Source organism: Asterias rubens, chromosome 15 (assembly GCF_902459465.1).
Source record: "Asterias rubens chromosome 15, eAstRub1.3, whole genome shotgun sequence".
NCBI classification, from domain to species: domain Eukaryota; kingdom Metazoa; phylum Echinodermata; class Asteroidea; order Forcipulatida; family Asteriidae; genus Asterias; species Asterias rubens.
The window spans coordinates 10324495-10342329 of NC_047076.1; the positions used below are offsets into that span (position 1 = coordinate 10324495).

The 17835-nt window shown below is 37.7% G+C and overlaps 2 protein-coding genes across 3 annotated transcripts in view; one reads left to right on the forward strand and one right to left on the reverse strand.

Annotated features, from left to right (window-relative positions):
• LOC117299820 (zinc finger protein 622-like) lies at positions 1–12853 on the forward strand. Its single transcript, XM_033783349.1, has 8 exons — positions 1–206; positions 5355–5683; positions 6046–6241; positions 7053–7244; positions 7856–8018; positions 8389–8519; positions 10512–10652; positions 11329–12853. The coding sequence occupies exons 2-8, from the start codon at positions 5363–5365 to the stop codon at positions 11454–11456; spliced, it is 1272 nt and encodes a 423-aa protein (XP_033639240.1). The 5' UTR covers positions 1–206; positions 5355–5362; the 3' UTR covers positions 11457–12853.
• LOC117299819 (SWI/SNF-related matrix-associated actin-dependent regulator of chromatin subfamily A-like protein 1) overlaps positions 12189–17835 on the reverse strand; it is a 16014-nt gene continuing 10367 nt past the window's right edge. For both annotated transcript variants that reach the window (XM_033783348.1, XM_033783346.1), the window contains exons 13-16: positions 14363–14545; positions 13935–14035; positions 13565–13652; positions 12189–13342 (exon numbers count right to left, since the gene is read on the reverse strand). In XM_033783348.1, coding sequence (XP_033639239.1) covers positions 12884–13342; positions 13565–13652; positions 13935–14035; positions 14363–14545 — 831 coding nt within the window. In that variant the 3' untranslated portion in view covers positions 12189–12883. The remainder of the gene's footprint in view (positions 13343–13564; positions 13653–13934; positions 14036–14362; positions 14546–17835) is intronic.

Genomic DNA, 17835 nt, shown 5'->3' on the forward strand with positions numbered 1-17835 from the left:
GGGCCGTCCCGACTGAAAATTGCGATGAATCAATAATTATTGCACAACAGATGATTAGACATGACATGCACCACGTATGAAAATCAAGGCGACCTTAGCAGCGGAAAGTGTGAATTTGTTCAGCAATTTGACTAGTTTAGGACATTCCTAGGAAGCCCCTAAGCCGTGTATTGCATTGCCTACTTCGATACATCTTTTGGAACGAGGTAATACTAAATATAATCATATATTTATTCGGGTTTTTACTATTAAACTAAATAAAATGTTAATTTATGAGTTAATACCAAGATTTGTCTTTTCCACTTTCTGGATCTGGGGTCTATTTCACAAAGAGTTAAGACTCGTCTTTACTCTTATCTCGAGTTAGGACGAGTATTCTCGTCCTAACTTAGGATTAATCTAACTCTAAGGTCTGCAGGATAACTTTCCGTATGGCGCCACCACTTTTTCACTCATTTTTACAAAAAGGGATATATCAATCAGGTAAATTAGATACTATATTATTTTATTTCGAATGAAAAAGTGGTGGCGCCATACGGAAACTTTTCCGGTCTGCATGCTACAGTGCAGGGTTGGGACTTGGCCTAAGTCCTAAGATTAGTCTTAAGTTATTAGGAAGAGTTTTGTGAAATCGACGGCTGGATCGATACTGCTGCAATCAATCTCCCAAGGGATGTGTAGGTTGCCGGTCCTACTAATAAAAGCTGACATCTCGCCGACAACGCCGACAACTCGCCGCCAACAAGTTGCAGACACAAAAACAGCAAACTAACCAACAGTTTATTAAAACAATATGCACTTTTTTATATTAACATAAATACAACGGCTTTACTTCACGAAAAGTCATAGTTTTTTACCGGAAAAAAAGCGAACTTCCGCGGAGCGCCGTTGGACGCCATCTTGGCCAACAACCCGTGTTGCGACCATTCCATTATGATACAGGGGTGACACAAGATCGGGGTGGGGGGGGGGGACCAGTGCGCGGACGGGTGAGGTTGGCATTGGACCGGTTTTATGGTAACTAGATTTATCATCGCCTCATTCGTGACATGATTAAGATAGGGATGTTGATGTTTATTATTAACAATAAAAAAAACTTAGCCTGCATCCAGTATGTGAAATTTATTTTATTAATTTTACATCCAATTTGTGAAATTTATGTTATTAATGTTATCAATTTCTCAGAGTCACAGAAAAATTATAGGAGACAAGAAAATTGCATGTGAAAGAGCAGCATAAAAACGGTAAACTTTATGATTACTGCTGATCTTCCGATAAAACTTCTGAAATACTTCAACTAACAGAGAAATATCCATCTTTTTAACAAAAAAAATACATAAAAATAAAATAAATAATGATGCTCGGTAAGGTAGACCACGTTGTTGAAAATTGCATGCACGTTTCCCAGCACAAGTAATTCAATATTTTTTTAACGTGAAAACATTCTTGTTGGTTTTACATATTTCACACAATGGAGGTATTAACACTTTTAAAATTATTTTAGGATATTACCATTCGACGTATGTTTTGTCAACCCACATTGGTGTGTATTTTTCCGTTCCCTCACGGACCAAATACAACCTATGTCCTCCTATATTTACTCAACTCACATTTCTTAAAAAGAACTCGCTATTGGCAGACTTCATCAGCTTTCCAGAAATGAATACCACAAGTCATGCACTAATTAATACCTTGTGGTTCCTAGTTTAATTTTAAAAAGTGAGGGACGGCAGTCACATAACCCCAAAACTTATATTAACGGGTCTTATAATAGTTGTAAAAATATCCAGCTTATACCTTTTTTTGCTATAATCTTGTTACTGTGACGTCCGTTCCTATAACTACTGACAAATATTTGATACAACTTTCAAGTTTGAACCCAATAATTAATATAAAAATGTAAAGAACATATATTTCCAATTCATTGATGTCCGTTCCTCACGCATAAAGAAAGCCGTTTTAAAATCATTTGAAACTTAGCATTGGTGGAAATACGATATGCAAAGGTTTTCATGTAATGACTATAATAAATCTTATTTTAACTATGACTTGGATGACGCTTAAGACTTCAACCAGCTCAAATTAATATAAAACACTTCGAAATTTGAACATGAAGAAATCAGCGGGCCATTGACAGCTGTCAGAGTGGCATCAACATCATCTGTCCCGTCAATCATGATTAACTATAGGAGCTCATTGAAGCACTTTGATTGGCCGAAACCACTTTAGTGAACAAACTACGCCGTGTGACCATGAAGCCGACGTCAATCACTGCCCTTGAATAATTAAGATTCTTTCCCCAGGATAGCTATTGATGATCTAAAGAAAACCTAATCGATAGCAATAAGCCAACAGTGCTCTTTCGCCCGGTGCAAAACAAAAAGTTTGTCTATAGGCCTAATTCTGTTTTAAATAATGGTAAACAAAATTTCTTAAAACCAAACTTTGTTATACAAATTCACCACGGTTTCAGATTAATTTATAAGTACACTGTATTCTTCATCGTTCTGTGCTTGCATTCGGGCGGTTCCAATATGATATGTTGTGTAGATTACTTCTCAAGTTGGCTAAATCAGAAATGCCAAAACTGTTTCTTTTTCTCACTAGACATGCCACGGGTCCTTGTGCATTGTCTTCAGCATTGAATGCTGTCAAAGAAAATAAATATTAACAATATTAACTATTTTATTTCAATCATTGCTAACTTATATGTACTACTATGTTTAAGGTTACTTCTCGAATTGTATTTAAATCTAATTCTGTGTGGAGTGAATTAATGAAAAAATCTAATTCCATAAACTTTTTCATTTCAATTGTTGCCAACTTAGTTCTCGAAGTGGATTCATCTATCCTTTTATTTCACTTAGTTAACTTGTATATACTACGGGTATAATTTTTAAGATTACTTCTCAAATTGGCTAAATCTAATTGTTGAATTTGATACGCTCCATGTAACTAATTTGCTTCTATTTTTGATTAGAAAAAAAAGATATTAAATTATAATAAAACAATTACAAAATTAATTTGAGTGGATTTTCAAGTGTATCTTGTATGTGCCCCCACCCCCACCAGCTTTGAAAGCCCTAAATCAAATAGCCGACGAATAAACAAAATAGTTTTAATACTATTAAAATAGTCTATAAACAACAAGGATCTCACCTGTTGGTAACTCTTTCCACAATTGTGAAAGCCCTTGAAATAAATCAAACAAAAATAGGTAATGTAAGTAATAAATAATCTTCAAATAAATCAACTGGGAAACAAGATTGGATTCTCCATCCACCCCATAGGCCATAGTCTTGTTTTGTTATCTAGTCATGTAAAACTGACAGTGCGAGACAGAAGCACTTTCTCAAGTTTTTGTCTTACCATAACAAGCACTCAGCTGGAAATGCCAAACTATTGAATGCTGTCAAATCAAGTGGTAAAAAAGTAATATTTATTTAAACAATTTAAAAAAGTAAAATAAAAATGTAAAAATATTAATAGAATCTTTAAATAACTCAACTGAGAAACAAATTGCATTCTCCACCTGGCCCACAAGTCTTATCCAGTTTAATTAAGGTATTTTCAAATCTTATCCCCCCCCCCAAATAAAAAAAATAAAAAAAAATAGATATAAAATATATAATAAAAAATAGATAGATGCACAGTTATGTTAAAGAAAAAAATATTCTGCACTGTTCTAGCTAGTCTAGGACTCTAGGGGATTAAATTAAACATTTAACTAATCAAGAATTTATGTATCAAAAATTGTCAGGTACTTACAAATCCACACACACTTACACACAACAATGTGCCATCTCTGAACTGCTGCGTGCACACACAGTGTGGTTTTCACAGGACGCCCGCCCTGTTGTTATGGAAGTGCTAATTCATCTCACCCCTGTATCATAATGGAATGGTCGCAACACGGGTTGGAGGCCAAGATGGCGTCCAACCGCGCTCTGCGTAAGTTTGTTTTTTTTCCGGGTAAAAAACTACGACTTTTCGTGAAGTAAAGCCGTTGTATTTATGTTAATATAAAATAGTGCACATTGTTTTAATAAACCGTTGGTTAGTTTGCTGTTGGCGGCGAGTTGTCGACGCTCTGGACGAGTTGTCGGCGTTGTCGGCGAGTTGTCGGCTTTTAGTAGGACCCTAGGTTGCAGGTGTGTGGTGCATGGGACTCTAATTTTTATAATGCGCTCTACGTCACTCAGTTCAGCAAATCGTCAGCAATTTCACGAAGGGCTAAAAAGTCCCCTGCAGCCAAAAATGTCTGTTTCGAAAAAAACGCGTTTTAAGTTTAGCTAATTTTGAAACTACAAGTTGGTAGACTATTCGAAATTTAATCTTGGAATTTTTTACATGTCAGGGAAGAAGAGATCCTAAATCATACAAATCTGTTTCAATTTTGTCCCTAACATGTTTAATTAATGAGTAATTATTTAATTAACAAAATGTTCTTTTCGTGAAAACGTTACAAAACATGGTCTGCGTGCAGCACGTCGTGTATAAACTTTTTGGCTGTTCGTGAAAACGCAAAAGCCGGAGCACCCACTTTTGGCACCTTGCCAAGGGATAATTACACGTGGTAGAGCAATACACTTTTCTGCACTTCGTGAAAACGCAATTCTGGGTGGTGCTTATTTTTTGTCCTTTTAAGTTTTTGGCTCGTCGTGAAAATGCAAAAGCCGGCGCGCTCATGATTGGCACTGTGCCAGCTTTACAATCAACGTGGTAAGGTATAACAAAAAATTCCAAAAAGGTTTTTGGCTCTTCGTGAAAACATAATTCCAGGTTCTTGAGGTTTTTGTCATTCATCAAATTAGCGTAATTAGGAAACTACACAATTTTGAGACCTATAACTTTGTAAATAGTTAGATCCCGATCACAATAGTCAAATCCACCAAAAAAATCAAAATCAGTTTTTTATCGAATTTTAAGGTTTTTGGCCCTTCGTGAAATTGGTGACGAAATGTTCAGTGTTGTTTTCAGTAGTGGGTAGGGTAGGTAGTGTTACATGACTCAGACTCCATAGACTTTACTTTGTAATAATTTTTTTTGGGCTGAGCAAAAGCAGAGAAAGTTGTGCAAAAGTAGTTTTTTTTCTTTCAATACTCACTATTCTCTTGCAAAACTTTATTCACCAATTGCGCCCAAATTTTTACCTACTTAAACCATGGAGGTAGAATTGCTTAAACTACAGCAGGTTTGCTATTTTATGTTTGGATCCGGCCGGATACACCAAAGTTAGCATGGTTAGTGAGTGCATGGAGGTAGGATTGAGTGAGAATACTGGTCTTTGGTGGACAACCACCAAATGTTTCCAGTGCCTTTAGTTTAAAATGATTTTGTTTTGTTGTTGAAAGGTTGAACAATGTCTTCTCCATCGTACACGTGTATTTCATGCCGCGTGGCATTCGCTAATGCTGACCTCCAGAGGGCGCACTACAAATCTGATTGGCACCGATACAACTTGAAACGCAAGCTGGCAGAGATGGTTGCCGTCACAGCTGAGGAGTTCAAACAGCGTGTCTTGGACAAACAGGCACAGACGACAGACGCCCCACAGGACTCATCCACAATCTGCAAGGTTTGCAGTAAACATTTCAACACAGGGAATGCGTTTACTAATCACATGCAGTCCAAGAAACACAAGGAAACTGAGGCTCGTATTGCAAGGCAACTTCAGGCAGAGGTTTGTCAGTTCTTATTGTTCTGGTATTGGTGATAAAGTATTCTGAAATAATTGACATTGCTTTTTAATTTGGAAAAGCTTGCTAATTTATAAAGAAAAGTTGTTAATTGTTTCATTTGTCAAAATGATTGTGTTTACACAAAGTCAATGAGTTTTTTAAGGGCGCCAAGAGCAAGACTAAGTGGCACTGGGGGCCTAGGCCTCTGTGGTGCTTTCGGTTGTACTACACAACCAAAACTTTCCAAGCCTGAATTATAAAAGGCCTACTATTTACTTGCTGATTTGCAATCTCAGACTGTCTGAAAATTGTTTTGGAGAACACTTACAAGCAATAGTGCATTTGTTTCTTTACCTTGTTGTAGGTTGAAAAGAGAAATGAGAAAAATCGTGAGAAAGGACTTGAAGATGAGTTAACCTCAAAAACTGGAGAAACAGTTGCAGCTGGAGATAATAAAGTAGTTGGGCCCTCTGTTGACAAGAGCAAGAAGACAGAAGAAAAGTCCATTGGTGGAAAGATACAGAGTCAACCAATGGGTGCTAGCTCAAGTCAGGACGTGGGTAAGGATTGGTGCTGTAACCATTTGAATGGATGGGGTCGATATGCAACACTCAAGTTAATCCAGGAATATTTTGGTGCTAGTAGATTTCAAAATTAGTTAACCCTTTGGTGCACATTGGTGGTCGCTAGCGACCATCAAAAACACGTCAAATATACCGCCCTCATGTTTGATTGTTTAGAGCAAGTGTTGAGCTTTCGTTTGGTGTGATGTTAAACCGGTGGTGCTATTGAAAACTATGGAGAAAAAACATGGTTGAATTTTTTAAATATTTTTTTATATTTTTTTAAATTAAATTGATCTGTGCACCAAAGGGTTAATACTTAAAAGGTACTTACGCTTTACAGTTCACAGTTTATAGAGAAAAAAACTTTACTTTCAGTATTATACAAATATTTAGGTCTTTATTGTTGTTTATTCCATGTTTTGGCCCTTAGGGTGTACCAATCATCAAGGCATCAAACAAACAGTGTTTAAATATTTTAGCTACTACCCAATTACTCCATGGTACTCTGCAATGGCAAAATCATTTGACAAAGACTTATGTCCGTGGCCGCCTCGTCCTCAAATTGTAACAGGGCGCACTCCTGGAGTTGCCCCTATCACCTGGTCTCAATGCTGCTCTTCTTTAGCTCTCCTATGCTTTTATCACTCCACTTTGTGACATTTTCTATCCAGCGCAATGTAGTTTAAACCTGCTGCTGACTTAAAGACAGGTAGAGCTGCTCAAGTAGAAGACTGCAATGATTGCTTGATTTTGTTTCTTACCAATTCTGTATGTTCCTTTAATATTGAAGATTTTCTTTCTTCAGAAATGGCCGATGAGGAAGATGGAGAATGGGAGGAGATTGAAGGAGAACCAATCTCTGTCACAGATTGTCTATTTTGTAGTCACTCATCTAGGTCTGTTGTGAACAACTGCAAACACATGACACAGTCTCACAGTTTCTTCCTTCCCAACGTAGAGTTTTTGGTCGACCTAGAAGGATTACTTGCATATCTTGGTAAGTCTTCAATGGTAGAAACAACAGGTCTTTGTATTTAAAAGCACTGGACATAATTGGTAAATTTCTCAAAATAATTGCTAATAATAATAATAATAATAATAAGACTTGTAATGCGCACAAAAACATAAAAACTTGCTTTGTAACGAGCAAAGGAGAGCTGTTGATGGTGTATAAAACATTGTGAGAAACAGCTCCCTTTGGAGTAAAGTAATTTAAGAAAGAGGTAATTTTCACAGCAAGACAGTTCTCGAAAGAACAAACTCTACCTGGCATGTAGACACACACACACATGGTGTTACCGCACACCAAATATACATGTACATGTATAGGTAATTTCTCACTGAAATATTTGAATCTGAAAAAGACTTCAGGCCAGAAAATGAGTTAAGTTAAGTTATTTGTAGTATCTTAGTAGATATCACATATACACCTAACGCCTTGAGAACGATAATTAGCCATTTTCAACCGTAATCATACTTTTTATCTGGTGAGGCACATTTCAACAAAGGATGGTTCATCAGAGCACCATGCTAATGTAACCACATATAAACTGATGAGATTGTTAAAGCAGTTTGATGAATGTTTGGATTGATTTTGATTTGCTACAGGTGAGAAGGTTGGCTGTGGTTTCATGTGTCTATGGTGTAATGAAAAGGGTCGCTCATTCTTCTCACTGGATGCAGTACAGAGACATATGAGAGATAAAGGTCATTGTAAGCTACAGTATGAGGGAGATATGATCTATGAATACGCAGAGTTCTTTGACTTCAGGTAAACATTGGTTTATTATATCGAAAATCTTATATCACACTATCTACCAACAAGGTACTCAAGGCGCTTAGTGTTCAGAAAGATAGGTTATTGAAGTTATGAATACTGAAACCCAATTGTGTAGCACCTTATAAGGGTTTACAAAGGCTAGGGTGCAATCAGCAGCCACTGCCAGGATCACAGGATGAACCCCTTTCTCTTAGCGTTTTTCTGTAGAAAGACAAAAAAGTTAAACCCAATGGGGACGCACAGTAGACTGACATCCCTGTCAACTTACCGAAGCCAGTCATTTACTTCCCGCGTGGTGGAAAAAGTCCAATGGAAACACCGCTTTACACATTAAATGTTGCTTTTTCCAAATTGTTTACAGAAAGAGCTACCCTGACAGTGCAGATCGTGTTACATCAGGTGATACAGAAGAAGCTGATAGTGACGATGAAGAAGTAGATGAAAGTGCATTGCAACTACAACAAGATGGATTTGAATTGGTCCTACCATCAGGTACACAAACTAAACTGTACTTAAAGTGCATTGCAACTACAACAAGATGGATTTGAATTAGTCCTACCATCAGGTACACAAACTAAACTATACTTAAAGTGCATTGCAACTACAACAAGATGGATTTGAATTAGTCCTACCATCAGGTACACAAACTAAACTATACTTAAAGTGCATTGCAACTACAACAAGATGGATTTGAATTAGTCCTACCATCAGGTACACAAACTAAACTATACTTAAAGTGCATTGCAACTACAACAAGATGGATTTGAATTAGTCCTACCATCAGGTACACAAACTAAACTATACTTAAAGTGCATTGCAACTACAACAAGATGGATTTGAATTAGTCCTACCATCAGGTACACAAACTAAACTATACTTAAAGTGCATTGCAACTACAACAAGATGGATTTGAATTAGTCCTACCATCAGGTACACAAACTAAACTATACTTAAAGTGCATTGCAACTACAACAAGATGGATTTGAATTAGTCCTACCATCAGGTACACAAACTAAACTATACTTAAAGTGCATTGCAACTACAACAAGATGGATTTGAATTGGTCCTACCATCAGGTACACAAACTAAACTATACATAAAGTGCATTGCAACTACAACAAGATGGATTTGAATTGGTCCTACCATCAGGTACACAAACTAAACTATACTTAAAGTGCATTGCAACTCCAACAAGATGGATTTGAATTAGTCCTACCATCAGGTACACAAACTAAACTATACTTAAAGTGCATTGCAACTACAACAAGATGGATTTGAATTAGTCCTACCATCAGGTACACAAACTAAACTATACTTAAAGTGCATTGCAACTACAACAAGATGGATTTGAATTAGTCCTACCATCAGGTACACAAACTAAACTATACTTAAAGTGCATTGCAACTCCAACAAGATGGATTTGAATTAGTCCTACCATCAGGTACACAAACTAAACTATACTTAAAGTGCATTGCAACTACAACAAGATGGATTTGAATTAGTCCTACCATCAGGTACACAAACTAAACTATACTTAAAGTGCATTGCAACTACAACAAGATGGATTTGAATTAGTCCTACCATCAGGTACACAAACTAAACTATACTTAAAGTGCATTGCAACTACAACAAGATGGATTTGAATTAGTCCTACCATCAGGTACACAAACTAAACTATACATAAAGTGCATTGCAACTACAACAAGATGGATTTGAATTGGTCCTACCATCAGGTACACAAACTAAACTATACTTAAAGTGCATTGCAACTACAACAAGATGGATTTGAATTAGTCCTACCATCAGGTACACAAACTAAACTATACTTAAAGTGCATTGCAACTACAACAAGATGGATTTGAATTAGTCCTACCATCAGGTACACAAACTAAACTATACTTAAAGTGCATTGCAACTACAACAAGATGGATTTGAATTAGTCCTACCATCAGGTACACAAACTAAACTATACTTAAACTGCATTGCAACTCCAACAAGATGGATTTGAATTGGTCCTACCATCAGGTACACAAACTAAACTATACTTAAACTGCATTGCAACTCCAACAAGATGGATTTGAATTAGTCCTACCATCAGGTACACAAACTAAACTATACTTAAAGTGCATTGCAACTACAACAAGATGGATTTGAATCTGTATCTGTTAGCTACTGTGCAAACTCCAATAGACTGGATATCTCGCACAGAATTGGTCCTACCATCAGGTACACAAACTAAACTGTACTTTAGAACTGAGCTGTAAAACACAATATAACACAAGGTTGTCAGGGATGTGCTTGCTCCGATTTTAACCAGAAATCCATGCTGTTTGGGGAATTTACAATGCAACTGTATGGTATGAAGATCTGCATTGCTGATTTCATGTTCACTTTTGAATGGTTCTCCTGTTGTGATATTGGTGACCAATTTGTTTGAATGATATGATAAGTTGACACAATTACTACTTTTTTTTTGATCACCAGGTTCTCGTATCGGACACAGAGAACTCCAGCGCTACTTCAGACAGAATATTCCAGCCACTCGCCAGATAGTCAAGAGAAATAGTGAAGTGATTGGCAGAATAATGACGCAGTATAAAGCATTGGGATGGAGTGGAAATAAAGGTAAATAGTGGGTTCACCCTAAAGAACATCCAGGGGGGCTTGAATAATAATAAAGTAATGCGCACATACTCAAGGCGCAGTAAAACCAAAAAATAATATCATAGTCTTTATAGCCTACGTATCTGCCAACAATTTACTCAAGGTGCTTAATAGCATATACATTTATACAGAAAGATAGGTTATTGAAGTTATGAAATCTGAGACCCAATTATGTAGCACCTTGTAAGGGTTACCAAGGTGCTACGGCACATGTAGCAGCCACAGCCAGGAACACCGCGGCGAACCCCTTCTCTTTTTGAGTTGAGCATTGAGTTCTTTTACATCCGTCACACAACAAATTTATTCATTATGCGCAAGTTTCATAAAAAATATGTTAAGATGGGTATTACAATAGTAAAAATACATGGTTTATTGGAAAGCTTTGTTTTATTTTGGTTCATTGAACTATGAATTATTTGGAATGACCAGTGACATTTTTATATGTTCCTGCCAATTTGGACTTTTTTCTATTCAATGTATTTGCGTCAATCTAAAGTAAGCTCTTGAACAGAACACTAGTTCTTGCACGAGAGTACCATTTGGGGTTGATAGAATTACTATTAGTTCAAAGCACTTACAAATGAATGATTGTTTTATCCTGACATTGGTTAATCTCCTTGATTGTATTTCCTCACAGGAGAAGCAGCAAGCAGAAGGATTCGAGATATGCGCTTTGTCCAGAAATACCGATCAAGAAAAGATCTTCATCTTGCTGTCAAAGCCAACAAGTTCCAGCCTCACCTTCGACCCCAAGTCATCTTCTAGACACATGGTGCACTTTCTCTTTTGTCTCTCTTCTATTTTTTCCCATTTGATTTGATAAATGTTTACACACGCGGTTCTTTAATCCCCTGTTGTACAATAGAAAAACATTGTCGGAAAGATATGATCATCCAAATGCTTCACATTTTTTTTGCAGGACTCTGTACATTATGAAATGTTCATAACAAATATTTCTTTATAAATAAAATATTCTTATATAGTCCATTTCACAATAACGTCTCAATGCGCTTTACATTAGCACCCTGGTCATTGGGCCAACAACATCCCTTTAATCTTTCTCAGCTCCCTGGGGAGTTTACAGCCCGAGCTGCAGTGGCACTCCGAAGGACAGAATCAACCTCCACCCTCGCTATACCCATTTATACCCTTGGGTGAAGAGAAGAAATTAGTGAAATTATAATAAAGCATCTTGCTCAGGGACACAAGTGTCATGACCCGGATTCGAACCCGCACTCCAATGACTTAACCACCAGAACTTGAGTTTGATGCTCTAAACAATTACTTTCTAAAGACATTTTCTTTCAAGCCAGTGAAGTAAAAATTTGTATTTGTTCCAGCTTTTCGCCCTCTTCAGCAAAGGTTAACAAGAAATATCTTTTGATATTAATGACAGTAATGATTTAAAGTTTATTTTTAAACAGAAACTCATGAAAAAATAACAAAAAATTATGAACAAAACAGGTTTAATAATAAACAGTACACAAAAACCCAAACTTCATGACTGCTTTGCAGCTCTGGTTTAATGAAATAATATAATAACGGTTCTTTCAACTGATTACAAATTAATGTAAGTAATATTTTGAATCTTGTTGCTGACTATCAAATCAGGCAAGTTAATCAATAACACTACATCAATAGTATCTGAATTGGCAGTAACAGAATGCTAGTACAGAATTACCTGAATAATGGGGAAAAAACGTTTAAAGTCTTCTGCCACCTAGAGTTCTAAAGTCTCCCATTGATACAAATCTTGCAAAACTTCAAACCATCAAGGTTCGATACTGGATTTTAAAGACAATATGGCTTCTGTGATCCGTCATAAACATGATGACCATAGGATGGAACATTTTACATCTCAAATATTGTTCTTCATTTGATTTGATTTGATTTGATTTACTAGTTAACATCATGAGTAAATTGTCCTAAATAAACCCTTGACCACCATCAGAGTAAATCAAAATGAACAATTGTAGATTTTATGCATGGTCCGGTTATTTGTGTAAAACCTCATGGAAGTTGTACAATAAAACAATCTGATTGATAGAAATGCAATCAAAACAGTGTTCACCTTTTTGAGAATTAAAGACAGTGCTCAAGTTGTTATTAAGCCTGTATGCCTTCAGGTAGTTCTGTCAGCATGTTTATTTTACTCCTTTTCTTAAGCTAAACTTTTGTTTGCAGACAAGTTTCTATCGAGAGTGAATATTCTTCTGTCGTTTGGCTGGGGGCCCCTTCTCTGCAGCTCCCTCATAAATGTTAGGTTCAGTTAAGGGTTTCTTGGAGGCCCAAGGGGTGCTAAATAAGGTCTTGGACTTCTTCAAAGGTACCACAGATGGAATGGAAGATGTTTTGATGTTGACTTCCTGCTTGGTTGTTGGTTTCTCCAAAGCACTCATCTCCTCTTGATTCTTTTTCTTTGTGGAGTCTTTTGCAGAGTTTAGATTATCAGATCCACCTTTAAGATCAGAGACTCTGGAGTCAATGGTTTCAGTCAACTCTTTGGTTGCAGATATTGTTGCAGAATAAACCTTGTTCTCAGACTCTTGGGATTCCATGGCAACGAGACAAGCCAGGTCTTCTTGTTCAGACACGTTATCTTCCAGGAAGGACGTCTCGAAGAAGGACAGGAGGGTCTTCTGCCTCGGATCCTAAATAAGAAAGTTTGGAATAAATCAAGAAGTATTGAGATGAGAAAGAACACAGGTGTTGCTCAACAATGCAGGGATGTGATAGGCTGTTGAATTTTGTTTACATTCCTTTGCCAAAAAAAAAGAAGGGGCGGGAACGCTTACCATGTTTTTATTTTGATTTGGCCTTAGTACTATTGATTGACAGTAGTAGTCGGACACAGTTACTGCATCATTACAAACCTTAAATGCAGTGGTATCAGCTTCTGAGAAGTCATCCTTAGACAGTCCAGCTTGACCCAACACTGAAAGCTTCTTTTGAACAAGCGGCCTGTCAAAAACATGAAGTAATCAATACTAATAGATGTTAGTTATGCCTCTGGAAGAATTCATTTTGTTTTAATCCTTACACTGATGTGTATTAAGCACCATACTTGGCAATGTCCTGAGTTATGATAGCAAATCCACAGGCAGAGACGGGCAGAATCTTGGGTGGGATTCGAACCCACAACCTTTGCTCTGTTAATGTGAGGTTAGAGACTTATAAGTTTCTTTCCCGATTCATAAGGATTATCCTTGGTGGATTTTTAAGGAATGAAATCCAACTCCTTACCATATGTAGTCATCAGCGGTTCCCTTTGCAATAAGGTATTTAATATTGACAGAATCCTGCTGGCCAATACGATGTACACGGTCCTCTGCCTGCACAAGTATCTAGTATAGGGTTTCAAAACATGATAGATATTTAAACATCCATCTTTACACAAAACCTGATAACAATACTACGGTACTGTATTTTTTTCTCGTGACCATTGATCCAAAACTTCCACAGGTTTGTCAGCTGATGTATATGGTGGATTACATAAAGTTCTTTTACTGCCAGCAACTGTTTTGTTAGCAAAACCAACTCTGTAAACGTTCCTTTAATCACATTTTTTTAGATTTCTTGTAGGGCAAAAAAAAACAGAAACAGACTTTAGCAGGAAGAATATCATGCCTGCAGATCTTCATAATTGTAGCTGTTGATTGAACCAAACTTACCCCGGGATTCCAGAAGAGTTCAGCAAACACCACTGTGCTAGCTGAGGTCAATGTGAGACCAGCATTGGCTGCTGTGATAGACAGGATAGCAGCTCTGCAAGAATCCTCTTGCTGGAACTTGTCGCAGTTCGCCTTACGCTGTAACGCTGAGGTACTACCATCGATACGGATGAAATCATACTTCTGTGAAACACAACAAGTTTGATTTGTATTCTCAATTAGAGCAGGATTAAATGAGCAGAAATATGAAAGAAAATTGTAGTAAGAGACATCACAAGTACATTAAAACAAGCTAAATGAAGAATTAAAACAAGCTAAATGAAGAATTAAAACAAGCTAAATGAAGAATTAAAACAAGCTAAATGAAGAATTAAAACAAGCTAAATGAAGAATTAAAACAAGCTAAATGAAGAATTAAAACAAGCTAAATGAAGAATTAAAACAAGCTAAATGAAGAATTAAAACAAGCTAAATGAAGAATTAAAACAAGCTAAATGAAGAATTAAAACAAGCTAAATGAAGAATTAAAACAAGCTAAATGAAGAATTAAAACAAGCTAAATGAAGAATTAAAACAAGCTAAATGAAGAATTAAAACAAGCTAAATGAAGAATTAAAACAAGCTAAATGAAGAATTAAAACAAGCTAAATGAAGATGGGCTGGACACACTGCCCGAAGAAATGACAACAGATGGACAAAAATATACAGAGATTAAAAAATAAGAAAAAAACACTATTTCACATTATTTAAGAAATAATTGATTAAGGAGAGACAAATATTTACAATGTATAAAATAAATTGTTCTGAAAGTTGCGGGGAAAAAAAACCTGGATAAAAAATATTGCTGGCACAGTCAAAGGGCGCATAAAAAGCTGCATTCTATTGCAATTCAGTTGTTAAAAAGGCGTGTGAGGTGAGGGAGAGGGCTCTTTCTATAGCGCTCTGTTCGGCATTTAAACTGACCCAGAAGTCCGGAGTTCCTAAGTTGGTACCCACTATCATACCTCTGTGGCAAGAGGCGCTTTAGGACTGATGAAGGGAGAGTTTTGGCAAAAGATTGGCACAAGTGGTTACGACGGCATACCAGTGTTTTAATACTGCACAATTGTAGAGCGTCTGAGTAGCGCACGTAGTCATTGCCAAGAATAATTCTGCATGCGCGCTTTTGCACCCTTTCCAGATCATTGCACTGCTTACTTGACAAAGCACCTGACCAGGCGGGTGCAGCGTACTCCAAAATTGGCCGCACAAAGGAGGTTTATATAGCAACAAGATCAGATATGCTTAGGTAATGATACTTCAATTTACGAAGCATGAAAAGGCGGGAATTTGCACGCTTGATCATTGAGCCTACATGCGTGTCCCACCTTAAGTCGGCTTGAATAAAAACACCTAAAAGCTTAATAACTGCATATTGTGCAATAATTTTGTCATTTAGAGTCAATGAGAGGGGATCTGGTTGGTTCCGCGAGAAACAAATGTCCATGGTGAAACACTTTTTCACGTTGAGTTGCATTTTGTTGTCCGACGACCTAACATCCAGATCAGTTATTGCAGATGGGAGGTTGGATCCAACACTGGCATCACGGGTTTCAATGACAGTCATGTCATCAACATATTTGAAGTGTTTTATACGTGTATTGTTCTCTTTGAAACCGGCGTCATTGATAATTGCCAGGAAGATAATGGCACCGAGCTTAGTGCCTTGTGGGACACCTGCATTAGTATGGGTCCATTCCGAAAAGCAATCAAGGTATCTCACGCACTGTTCACGATTAGAGATGAAATCACCGATCCATGCGGCTAAATGTGGTGGAACTCCCAACTTGAGGAGCTTGGAGACTGGAATTGGGTGGTCGATGTGATCAAAAGCCTTAGAAAAGTCAGTGAGAAGAATGGACGATATAGACTTGGGTAGTTCAGCATTAGCATGGAGTGTGTGAAGAACATCAATCAAACAGTGCGTAGTGGATACGTTCTTGATGTTTCTGAACTGGGCGGGGTCGAGGTTGGGTTTAATCGACAACATTGTTTGTTGAGCAATGAAGTGTTCTGTCACTTTGGCAAAGTGATCTGTGAGGGCAATGGGTCGCAAATTGTCTATGTTGGCTGGTGAAGTTTTGGGCACAGGGACGACAATTGCCCTCTTCCATTGTGCTGGGACGATAAGATGTGCAAACGAGGCGTTGATACACAATGTAATGTGAGTCAATGGCTTAGAAAGTTCATAAGAATACTGTCGTATAAATCTAGCCAAAATATTATCGGGGCCACTCGCCTTTGTGCTGCTTATTCTCTGAAGTTGTTTGAGCACCTCCCAAGGTTGGACAAGAGGGATTGGTTTGGCTGGAAGGTAGGCTGGCAGTAAGGATGTATCCAAGGGGTCAAGGTCGTTACCGACTGCAGCGAACTTTTCACAAATAGCAGACGCTATGTCCTTGTAAGCTGTGGGGTCAATATTCCGCAACTGGATGTTGCGATTTGTGCTCGTGCCTGTTGTAATAAGTCGAACTTCACGAAACCATGAACTCGGATTAGATTTCTGAGTCGCTCGACCTTGGTTGTGTAGTGTGTTTTCTTGGCCAGTTTGATTTCACAATTGATCTTGTTCCTGAAATACCTCCACGCGATTGTTGGTTGCCATTGAAGGCACGCTGACGCTTGACAACGAGTGATTTGATGTAGGGTGTCAGCCATGGTTTGTCAGTGGGGTGTTTTTTGACTGATTTCTTCGGAAAGTAAGTGTCTAGCACACAGTTGAGGGTTTCGTAGAACTCCGTGCATTTTGCAGTGACGTCATGCGTGCTGATTACTTCCAACCAATCATGGTCACTCAACCATGAACCACATTCTCGCACGTCGCTGTCCTTCATGGGCCGTACCACTCGAGTCTTGCTAGTGTTGGTATTGCGGATGGGGCTTTTAGGTCTGACAATGACACAGCAGTGATCACTAAGACCAAGGGGGGAGCTGATTTCTACAGGATTGTAGAATGATGATAGGTTGGTGATGATCTTGTCTAAAATGGCATCTTCACGAGTTGGCTTGTCCACAATTTGAATAAAGTTATTTGACAAAAGAGGATCCAGTTCTAGCCGGTTAAAATCACCCATGACAATGCCGGAATCAGGCTGCCGAGTGAGAATTTGATCAAGCAGAGGTTGAGCAATAATGCTTTTGGGAGGGTAGTAAACAGTTCCAATCACAATGTTTGAAATTGAACGTGGTAAGCGTGGAGGCCGAACATTAACCCAGATTGCTTCGATGTCATCAGGAACCTCTATGTTATCAAGTAAGGTGGCATTCAAGCATTCTTTGGTGTAAAGAGCTACACCCCCTCCTCGTCGCTAAATTGATCCACAGGTTGGTCTGGTGAAAACCACGTCTCCGTGATAGCTCCAATGTCCACTTTGTTATTGTTCAAAATCAGGCTCAGTTCATCAACTTTGTTATTGAGGGAACGAGGATTACAT

What these genes read in the sequence shown, in the direction of transcription:
- LOC117299820 (XM_033783349.1), top strand. Translation starts at nt 5,363, where the DNA reads ATGTCTTCTCCATCGTACACGTGTATTTCATGCCGCGTGGCATTCGCT. An exon ending in AGGATTACTTGCATATCTTG is followed by an intron (nt 7,245 to 7,855) that starts GTAAGTCTTCAA and finishes GATTTGCTACAG; the next exon opens with GTGAGAAGGTTGGCTGTGGT. An exon ending in GCAGAGTTCTTTGACTTCAG is followed by an intron (nt 8,019 to 8,388) that starts GTAAACATTGGT and finishes AATTGTTTACAG; the next exon opens with AAAGAGCTACCCTGACAGTG.